Source organism: Simochromis diagramma, unplaced genomic scaffold, assembly GCF_900408965.1.
Source record: "Simochromis diagramma unplaced genomic scaffold, fSimDia1.1 OVJJ01000216.1, whole genome shotgun sequence".
In the NCBI taxonomy this organism is placed as follows: Eukaryota; Metazoa; Chordata; class Actinopteri; order Cichliformes; family Cichlidae; genus Simochromis; species Simochromis diagramma.
In genome coordinates this window covers 575,584-586,237 of record NW_024386883.1, presented here as the reverse complement: position 1 = coordinate 586,237, position 10,654 = coordinate 575,584, and the positions used below count along the sequence as shown (strand labels likewise).

Sequence of the window (10,654 nt, the reverse complement as noted above, 5' to 3'; positions counted from 1 at the left end):
GTGGTTAAACTAAATCTAAAAATATGAACATCACACTAGAATCTGTCCCAACGATACAGATGAGTTATGAGACAAAGTCTGGGCAGTTGCTGACAGGGCAGACATATTCCCCCACATATCCTTTTTTTTTTTTTTTTAATAATGCCCAGTGGTCACAGCTATGATGCACAGCTGAGGGATCATTTTTAGACTTCTTGGAGAGAGATGCTGCCCAGTGTAGTGTGCTTCAAGCTGGGTTACAAATGAAAGCTTTTTACAGAAATGAAAATATTTTGCATATATGTTGGTTCCCATGCAGGGAACAATCCCTGTTTATTACAATGAGTTTCAAACGCATCTGACCACATGAACAGAATACTATTGGTTATCAAAGGACAAAAACATTGCAAATCTAACAGTCGCCATTTATTCAATTTTAGCGTTATATGCCTAACTCAGTCAAAAAAAGCCAGAAATAAATCTACCAGGTCATTTCTTAGTGACCTCTCTAGCCTGAAGTCTTAATCCTACAGCTGGCCTGATAGACCCACATCTTCCTTTTAATCAGTGTTGCCTGACCCTGTGGTACCAGGTCTGGGTCACACACTCACCTGTGAGCTCCTGCGTAAGATTTGTAAGGCTGCCAGATGGGTTAGGAATGATCCTGCTTAAGTTGCTTTCAGAAAAGGCAGAGAAATGCTGACCTGACAGTATTTGTTTGTACACAGCTGGCAATGCCCTTGTGGTAACAAAAACAGGTCACTGTCACTGAAGCAGACAGACACATCCACCTGGGAGGGTAAAAGTATGAGATGCACTGACTAATGAGGAACCAGTTTTTCACAAATGGAGATCTGAGCATTTTAACCCAAAATTTGGGTTTAGTTTAAAATCTAAAATACTGGGAAAATTATAGACCAGTTAGAGGAGTATGGGACTCATGTGACACTGTGATACAATAAAAACAAACTGAATTCAAAAAGAAGAGCGAAGGCTCTAATCAGAAAAGCAAGTCTGCAGAAGTTGGAGAGTTGGCTCAGTGCTGTGGTTGAAATGGGGTTCTCTGTAGGTTCTGCTTGTTCTACGGTTTACCTAAGAGAACTGAAGAGTGAACAAAAAGCAGACCTCTTCACTATTGCTTCAAGAGCCCTGCTAGAGCCCAACAAGGAACATTTCAGTCTGGACCCAGATCAATTTGCTGCCTGCCTTTATCAAAATAGCCTTTATAGCTTTCATGTACTACGTGTTTAATGCTCTGCAGGTGGTCAATGCTCACCTTGATTGCAGAAACAAAGCTTACATACTAATTCTCTTTCTCCCTTTTGCTTTTTGATAAAGGTGAGTATTGTCTTTCTTTTTTGATTCCCTTTGCCCTTCTCAATCCATCTTCCCCTCTGCGATGTTCCTCAGGACCTATGCTGCAGTGCCCGCCTTGTAGTAAGAAGATACAATATCAGCATGTCCAAACAATGCACATCACTCCCACTGTACTCCCCAATCCGCCCTTTCACCACATTAAAGATTTTATGCAAGATGAACGCTATCATGTTCTACTGACATTTTCTCGGCGGTGTACCATATCATCTTGCATTTATTTGTGATCATTTATGGAAATGAATCAACCTAAAAGGTCTCTGTGTTGCTCAAAAATGCCATAAATAGATGATATAAAACTTTAATGAACCCCAGGGGGAAAGTGGGTCATAGCAGCAACAGAAAACAGGATATACTGTAGGTAACAGCAAACACAAATGTTTGCTGCAGACATCTGGGGAAAATAATACAACGGGATACGTGAAATATGCTTGTTATCATGACTGTTAGATAGCCAATGTTAGACAGGATTTTATCTGAAGGTGGTCACATGTGCACAGTTTGTGGATTTAAATCACAAATGTTGTGTGCACAAAATGTGCATCACTGGAGGAAAGTAACACATGAGTAATCTACCGAAATTTGGTAATCGGAATTATATAAGGATACTAATGATTTTACAGTTGTGGGTAAAATATTTATAGACGCCCCTCAACCCCCCAAAATTCTGTTACGTAACCAAATTATCACCAATTGCTATTCAAACCTGTACTTATGAGCCTGCTCAGAGTGCCCTTTTCTGCAAGGCCGGCTGTATTATGCAGAAATGATGTGGCTGTCAGACACCCTTGGGTGTTCTTGAGGTGAGGGAGTCCCAGGCAAAGAAGGAATGTTGTAATTTTAGGTTATCACCTCATTAAGTGCATTTACATGAGACCCTTTACCACTAATTATCTAAATGGTATCCCTTTACATCTAGATAATGCCTGAATATAAATGGCTCACGTAACCACCTCCAAAAGAATGGAATGACACAGACTAATGATTTATTTAACTTATAAATATTTCTCCTATAATAAATATGATAATGTGTGTTTCTTATTGTCGAAACTTGTGGTTTCTGCACAAAGGGACAGGAAAGCTCATATATCATATTGTTTTCATAGTTTTTCTAACTAGTGTCTGTTGCTCAATGTTTTCATCTAAATAAAATATTTTCGAATTTAAATTTGCCCAGAAGGACAGTTAATTTAGTCCTCAGTGCCCCCTCTTCTCAACATATGCTACCCATCACAGTATACCTTCTGTGCTCCACCCACAGATGGTGCTATCGTTTAAGGATTACGCCCTGAATTTAGTCTATCAGGAGAGCTCTTCCAGTCGACGCTGCAAACACTGCACTGAAACGCATACAAATAGGCGGCAATGCAGGGTTACGATTTAGGGAATATTTAAAGGCAGTTTACGTGAAAAAAAAGAACTCCTGCAAGACTACAATTAGGGAAATGAGAACCCAATTGTATTTTTACGCTCCTTCCAATTTCCCATGATGCACTGCGCCGTTTCAATATGTAACAGTTATGCCTAAATGAACTATTAAATTTGTTGAATTTCATATACGTATATACATGTACCATCGAAACCTTAAAATGTGGGTTATTTGAACCGAAAATAACGACTGACACGACCAGAAATTGCCCAAATCGAGAGCTCTGAATGTTGCTGTTGTACCCGTAACTAAGGCAACGGTGAAGAATGACGTGACTCGCGGGAGAACAAACGCTAAACGCACCACGGCAGCCGTGTACTGTTTCCTTCCTGTGTAATGGCAATAGTTATTTAACATGGAGAGACAAACTTTAGGGAAGGAGAGGCTGATAGTGCCCACTGACTTCACCTCACCAGTACTTCCGAGTAAGTTGCACCTAAATTCTTGTTACGGTTGAGCTAAATAAACTGTTAATTAGCAAATGTTAGCTTACAGTGTAGCCCACTTGGCGCTTACATGAACTCATGTTTAACTAGTAAAAGTGATTTTATACTTCACGATTAGGAAGCTGTCATGTTTATCTTTACTGAGCTTAGCGTAACAATATGCTTGTTTGGGAACATGGGGAACCTTATATTGGATTAGAGTAGCTAATGCATGCAGGCACATAGACACTGTTTTATTTTATGAAGGGGAGACTCCGGAGGACCTCATACCCCCATCGCATTTTGCATCAAGTGCCCATTCTGCTGGAGCAAACAGATGTGTTCAAATCCCGGCGACACAGCCACCCATCTCCTGGATAAACCAAGGCATGATATCAGCACCATCATCAGGGGAGCCAAGTCCTGCCAATCCATGGCTTGCCATCAATCAGGCCCAACAGGAAATCTTGGAGCTGAGGAAGGAAAATCAGAGGATCTTGATGCTACAAGGAGACAGCATAAGGACCCCTGATTATCGTTCAGATTTTAGAGCCAGGTATATCCACTACATGTTTTATATGGTCTGTCACTTGGGTGGCAATATGGACATATTAATGTGGTCTCTTTCCTTTTATGCAGATCAAAAGACAGAGGAGGTAATTCGTCTCGATGGGAATCAGAGTGGCGACTGGAGGCAGAAAAGCACAAGGCTGAAGCAGAGAGGTTAAAGGGGCAGGTGGAGGCACTAAAGGAGATTGCAGAAAGATGCAGGGAAGAGGTCAGAGACAAAGACAACACCCTTAGCAGGTAAGAGATGTGCTTGTGTCATTATGTGACATCTGAGTGATATTATGTATTTTTTCCCCACATATTTAGTACGTAACCTGACATTATGGAGGTCAGCAAATAACGGTTTTGAACAAGCTTAACTTGGAATAACCTTTGCACAACAGACACAGCCATGAGATGGAAGCAATACATACGGATCTATCCAAGGCTAAGTCTGAACTCCGCCAAATCAGAGAGGAGCTCAGTCTCTGCAGCGCACAGAAGGAAAAAATAAGCTCACAGGTAATGATGTTTACTGACAAAACATTTCATTTCGACACTCTTGTAGACATACATCACCTGAGAGTTACTGGCATTTTGTAACTTATTTTGGCAGTTTGCAGTTAAATTTGTTTTTGTACAGTTTTGTGATCCCAATAAAACATTTTAGTCACATTTCACAATAATAAGGTTAATAAAGTCTGCTTTTTCTGTTTGCAATATGTCTGTTTTTTCTCACAGCTTGGAAGACTGAAAGCAGAGTCTGAGGAGGAAATTACAAGGCTGAGGAGAGATGCTGAAAGGAGCAAAGAGGAATCCCAGGAGCTTGCTTTGAAGGTTGAAATGGGCAGGTTGCAGGCTGAAGAGGAAGCCAAACAACAGACTCTCAGACTATTAGAGCAACTAGAGGAATTTCGGAAGAACAAGGAGGTGGAGGTGTGTTTAAATGATCATAAACATTGTACTTGGGTGACCTCATTTAGGATTAAGGGCCTTAATCCAACAACAACTAAGTATCTCTGAGCAGAACTCTGAGCACTGCCTTCACTCTGACTTTGCAAGTAATGTGAGAATGTGTAATTGAAGATGAATAAGTCATTATGTCACTATTTGTCTGTGTCATAAACTTCCCTTATTTTCAGCTGCAACAGTTGAATGCATCCCATTATGCAGAGTTGGGTGCAGCACAAAAAACAAATGGTGAACTACAGGACCGACTTCAGTCAATGACCTCAGAACTGCTGCAGCTAAAGAGCACTCTGATGGAAGTATCTACTGAGAGAAATGGACTAAAAGAACATTTAAGGTGCTTCATTCAATCTAAAACGGAACAGAACTAAAGCATTTAAAGCACTCTGTAGTCACTGTTTTGTGTGTGTGTGGTGAGGGGCATGTTGTTGTTTATTTTTCAGCCAAATGGGACAAGCTTTTGAGACACAGTCTGCTACATTGCAAAGCCTCAGAAATTACATCGGCCAGCTTGCACCAGAGAAAGGAGAGAGGGAACGATTAAATGAAGCTGTTGAGGTAGAGGCAATATATACAGTATTGATCGTAATGAGCATACTGCAAAGTAACTGCATGGGACTTTCAAATGTTCTTTTCACTAGAGTAAAGGAAGAACAGTAAAATATGAATGAGTTAATGTACAAATTATATAATTAATGCTAATTGTGTGTAATTTAATCTTGTCCATTTTGCAGAGGCTGAACAAAGAGAAAGCAGCTCTTCAGACAACTGCAGAGCTTTTGACAGTCAGGCTTAACTCTGTGAATGAGATACTCGTCCTCCAAGAAGAGAAAATGGTGAAAAAGGTGAGTGGGTTTTCTTTTCTTTCAAAACATGATACAAAACTGTGTTTAAAACATCTGGTGATCAGCAGCAGTCTAATGTGAAACCAGCAGATACCTATGATTTTGTGTTGTCTCTAAGGATGTTTGCGGACCATGTAAGGTAAGAAATGTCAAACTGAATATACATCACAGACCACATTGAATAAGCCGGACTAGTGAAACACACCTTTCTTTCTGTGTATATACATTTAACTACACATGTAATATCTGAGATATCTTAATGAGAAGAAAGGGCTATTTTTGTACATGATAAAGAAATGCTGCTGTAGTAGATTAAAGAAATCTGTCAGCACAAGTCTTTGGGTTTAAATTGAAAGAAATAAAAGTGTAAAATTACAGAGAACTACACTTCTGTATCCGTCTTAAGTTAACTCAGTTGGGTGCTCACTTCACATATGCGTACACTGAGTAGCGCTGCAGGAGACTGAAATATGATAACAGTTGGTAGAGATAGGTAATTACAGTAAACCGCTTAGTTTGTTGTTGGAGGCTACGTCCTCTGTTATGCTCTGTTATCACACAGTACTTTGGAAAGGTTTAGCCTATTTTAGATGTTGAGATTCTTACGTGTCATGGAATATCATCTGGGAGGCGTTTGGTCAGTCCCAGATTATTTACCTTGTTGCATGTGATAGCAGCTTCAAACATGCAGTCCTATATCATGATTGGAACAAACTCCTAAAAGAGATGGTATGGTATGGCCTTTACGGAGCCATTTCTCAACATCACTGAGTCAGTCTGGCATTATATGAAGAGATGTGAGCAACAGAAGGTCTTCAGTACACAAATGCATTTAGAAAATTGGTGCTGTTTTGGATGCAAATTATCATTTTTTTTCATTGGGCTCTTTGTAAAGTTGACAGATTTTAAAACCTGCTATATTGTCCATTGATAAGCATTGTCAGTTTACCTTTAGTACCCAGATCCTTTGTGCAGTACTACATTGTGGGAAAGAGAGAAGAAAACTCCTCATTTCAAGATGTAGTGCTTTAGAAAACATCAAGACTAATTTGAAAACAATTATGCATGCTCATGTGGTGCGTGTATGTGTGTATTTGTGTTTCCCATATGTGTGTGTTTCCACAGACATCAATGGATCCACTTGTGGAGAAAGGATCCGAAGGCCTTCAAGTGCTTCAGCTGTGGAGAGAGAAAGTGTTCAAGTTGTGCGTCCAGCTTCGCTCAAAGGACATCGAGATAAGAGGAGAAAAGGAAAAACTGATTTCAAAAGTATGAAAACGGCTATTATTTTGCTATACCACACAGTACAGGTAATTCCAGCGTATTTAAAACTGTGTTCAATGTGGGACTACAATGATGTGTGTTTTAGGTCAGATTTGCAGAGCAGCAGCTGCAGCAGGAGCAGCACAGAGCTAGCGTGCTCCAACACAGCCTACATGACAGGATCGCTGAGCTGGACCTCGAGAGGGTGGAAAAAGATGTTAGTACCAGGGCAACTGATGTGATTTACATGGCTGTCTGAAATTTTGATGATGCGTAATAAACTTCGGTCTGCCTAGGAAAGTGATAAATGCTCGTACATTTTTTTTACCACAGCAGATGATGCTGACTGCACCAAAACTTTGGTTCCCAGAGCCATTGAGGTTTAAAGGACAGCACCTGGGGAAAGACAATCTTAAAAACTAAGCACCGCATTAAAAACAGTAAAACAGATCTGTGAAAGATGCTCAGTTATATGTGGGAATGTTTTTCTTTCCAGGCACTGAAACAGGATTTGGCCAGTGTTCACAAGGAAAATGTTCAGTTGAAGTTACAGAGCCAGAAAGCAGAGGCTGAACTTAAAACCTTGACAGAGGCAGTGCAAAGGTAAAAAAAAAATAGCAAAACTGAATTTCAGAGGATAAGGAAAGATAAGGAGACGTATTAGAAAAATAGAAATAGAATTCAAGACAGACATATATTGGCTGTGCCTTACAGATTCTGTGAGGCACTGGAAAGCAAGGTGGCAGAAGTGGAGGCAGCTAAAGCAAGGCTCAACACTTTTACCCAGAGGCTGACTTTTGCTAAAAGACGAGTGGAGACAGTCCAAGGTACAGGTGTGTGTGTGTGTGTAGTGTGTGTGTGTGTGTGTGTGTAGTGTGTGTGTATATATATATATATATATATATATATATATATATATATATATATATATATATATATATATATATTATATGCAGATGAGTTAATAGCATAGCTAGAAGAACATAAAGAATTTCTATCGGGTTTTGTTTTGCAGCTTTGGTCATGAGGAAGGCAGCCCTGCAGAAAGTTGAACAGGCCTGTAAACAGCCAGATAAGGATGCTGAAAGGTACAGTTTATTTTTCAATGTGGGTGATTATCTCTTTCACCTCTATTTCATCTCTTTCACGTTCTTTCTGGATCATAGACGTACACAAAATCATATCTGACTGAGGTCACGTGTCTTTTCACTAGGCGCTCCTCATTTTAGGCCAAGAGATAGCCTTTATAAGCATCTTGTTCTTCCACTCACTTGCTCTTTTGGCTTTCTGACAAAAAGCTCATGTTCTAATATGTCAGGATGTTCTTGCATTAGTAGAAATAGTTGCTGCTTTCAAGCCTCATATGTGGTGAGATGAATGAAGGATCAAGAAAAGAAAATAAGTACGTGGAGGGTTCTGAGTTTAGATTTTTATGCTGGTATAGAGTGGCATACTGCATACTGATTTGATGGGACATATATAACAGGTGTCGCTAATGTGGTTGAAATAAGTGTTGTGAATAGCAGGTGTTGCTGTCTTATGCTGTCAGTGTATCTATACAAGATGATTATAATTCATGCAAAAAGTAACTTTCAGGCTGTTTAGCTTACTTTGTTATGCATCATGCAGAGCCTTCTCTACTTCTGCTTGTCTGTTTGCTGTACCATTTTATCTTTGTTGCCCTGCAGCATCAGAAACCTCCAGATAGAGCACAGTTTGGTGTGCGAAGAGAGAGACAGACTCACTCGAGAGCTCAAAAGAACCCCAGAGCTTATCGAGAACGCTCTCGCTGATCTGAAAGAGCAATGTGAGACCCCATATGGATCACAACACCCATTATATCGTCTGTTTGTCTGGTACATCTCCACATTTCTGTAATGCATGTGTCTCCGCGCACTTTATACCCTCTGCAGATGAGAGTAAAGTTAGGCTACAGCAGCAGGAGCTGGAGCAGAGCTGGGTGGAGCTCGAGCAGGCTGTAGCTGGTAGAGAGGAGGCTGAGCAGAACCTGCAGCAGATCCAGGCCCAGCTGGAGGACACTAAGGTCACCCTGGAGAGAGTCCGCTGTGAGCTGCTCAGCCAGCATGAGCAGAGTGAGCAGGGTGAGGCCGCTCGCTGTGCACCTTTCAGAAGGCCCTTCAGCTGAAAGCAGCTGTTCTCTGTGCCTAAAAGCTAACAATGCTGTGAGAGCGGTTAACCAAAAACAATAACGTTACAGACTGACCACGCACACAACACTGTGTTTTAGACTTTTATGTAGACTATAAAAATGTGCAAACATATACACTGAAACCTAATGCATCCCTGGAGTCACATAGAAGTATTGAACTCAGACACTCTCTGTATGTCAAACACAGTACTGAGGAGTGGTGCATTTGTTTCCCCTACCCTGCTTCAGCCCTGCAGGAAAGAGTGTCTGAGATTGAGGAGCGGTGTTCTGAGAAGCTGAGAGAAATGGAGGCTCAAGTCAGCACAGTCAGGAAAGAGCACACCAAAGCAGGTAGTAAGATTAACTGTATGCTGCCTCAGTACACTGCAGGTTTACATATGGGAATGAAGTCATATCCTTAATGCAGACTTTGCTCTAATATGATTGGAATTGTTTACACAGTATATAGCAGCATATCCCTGTGGCTTTTGAGGCGTCTGTATCGTCTGTTGCAGTTATGACTTTGCGTGAGTTTGAGAGAGAGGCAGCAAAGAAACTGGAAGAGATGAAGCAAAGCCGAAATCCGGAGAGTGAAAACACAAAGAGGAAAGTCCAGCGCAAACAACCGAAGGAGACAGCGAGGGACAAAAACCAACACTTGGTAAGATTTTATTATAGCAAAACACAGTCGTGGAGATTTTTGCTTCTGTGTCATTCGACCTGCATTTGTTCCAGGTCACAGTTGCTGATAGAGGGCTGATGAAGGAGCACCAGAGAGCTCAGGCGACGGCTCGGCAAAACTCTGCTGCTCAATGGAAACCTCGACAAAACGCTTCAGAATGGAGCTGTTCTGTAGGCGCACAAGTCCAACTACCTGCAGATGGTAAGAAATGTCTTAGTTTTGCATGTTTTTTTTTGAAGTCCCAGCATTTACACAGACGTGACAGAGCTGACCAATGACCTGTCTGCATCCTGTCAGAGACACTTCTGTGTGTTTTGGAGGAGCTCCATACTCTCAGTGCTGCAGTGGTAAACAGCTCTGAGGACTCTGCGGAGGAGGAAGGACAGAGTGACAGTGTGGAACCATCCACCGGCAGTCTGCACAGCTGATACCTGAAGATGAGTCACTGCAGCCAGTAAACACACCTTTAAATTCTAACTGTTGGCAGTGTTGATAACATACAGCTCCTGGAAATCATTTGATTGAGCCAAACCACTTAAAATCAGACATGTCACATTTGAACTAAACAGATACTGTGTGTTACATGTAGAGTAATATAAATTTAAGGTTGTGTAATTCTTCGAGGATTCTGTGACAATGGTCCATTTTCTGAATAATCTAAATTTCTTGTCTTTGCAGTAAGATAATAAATAAATAATAAAATATATTTTTAAGTGAAATTTGTGGTGTTTGATTTTTCAAGTAAAATTAGATATACATGGGGACATTTTGACACGAGTTTCCAAGCCTTTTTGAGTCAGCCGTGAAGCTTAAGTTTATAAAGCAGCTGTTTATATAATTGGTGCATCAGCCATATTTTTTCTGATATGGATAACTGGAAAGATCTATAAGATTTTCACATTACAAAAAGTCAATATTTTCAATTCGAAGCTCCTTTATGGAGGTCAATTTTAAAATGGCTCTCAGTCATAGGACTGATGATGATAAACA

The 10,654-nt window shown here is 40.7% G+C and overlaps 1 protein-coding gene across 3 annotated transcripts; it reads left to right on the top strand.

Annotated features, from left to right (window-relative positions):
* The first annotated feature begins 2,890 nt into the window (after window positions 1–2,890).
* Window positions 2,891–10,383, top strand: cchcr1 (coiled-coil alpha-helical rod protein 1). 3 transcript variants are annotated; one of them, XM_040032750.1, is made up of 20 exons: window positions 2,891–3,207; window positions 3,475–3,763; window positions 3,847–4,014; window positions 4,161–4,278; window positions 4,498–4,692; window positions 4,899–5,062; window positions 5,169–5,283; window positions 5,460–5,570; window positions 5,689–5,709; window positions 6,696–6,839; window positions 6,940–7,050; window positions 7,330–7,436; window positions 7,548–7,666; window positions 7,849–7,921; window positions 8,522–8,640; window positions 8,747–8,935; window positions 9,232–9,333; window positions 9,498–9,643; window positions 9,718–9,865; window positions 9,962–10,383. In XM_040032750.1, the coding sequence occupies exons 1-20, from the start codon at window positions 3,138–3,140 to the stop codon at window positions 10,090–10,092; spliced, it is 2,640 nt and encodes an 879-aa protein (XP_039888684.1). In that variant the 5' UTR covers window positions 2,891–3,137; the 3' UTR covers window positions 10,093–10,383. The 3 variants fall into 3 exon arrangements, with proteins under 3 accessions (XP_039888684.1, XP_039888685.1, XP_039888686.1); XM_040032751.1 differs by having other exon boundaries at window positions 2,893–3,207; window positions 7,548–7,660; XM_040032752.1 differs by lacking the exon at window positions 5,689–5,709 and having other exon boundaries at window positions 2,893–3,207.
* Window positions 10,384–10,654: the final 271 nt, after the last annotated feature.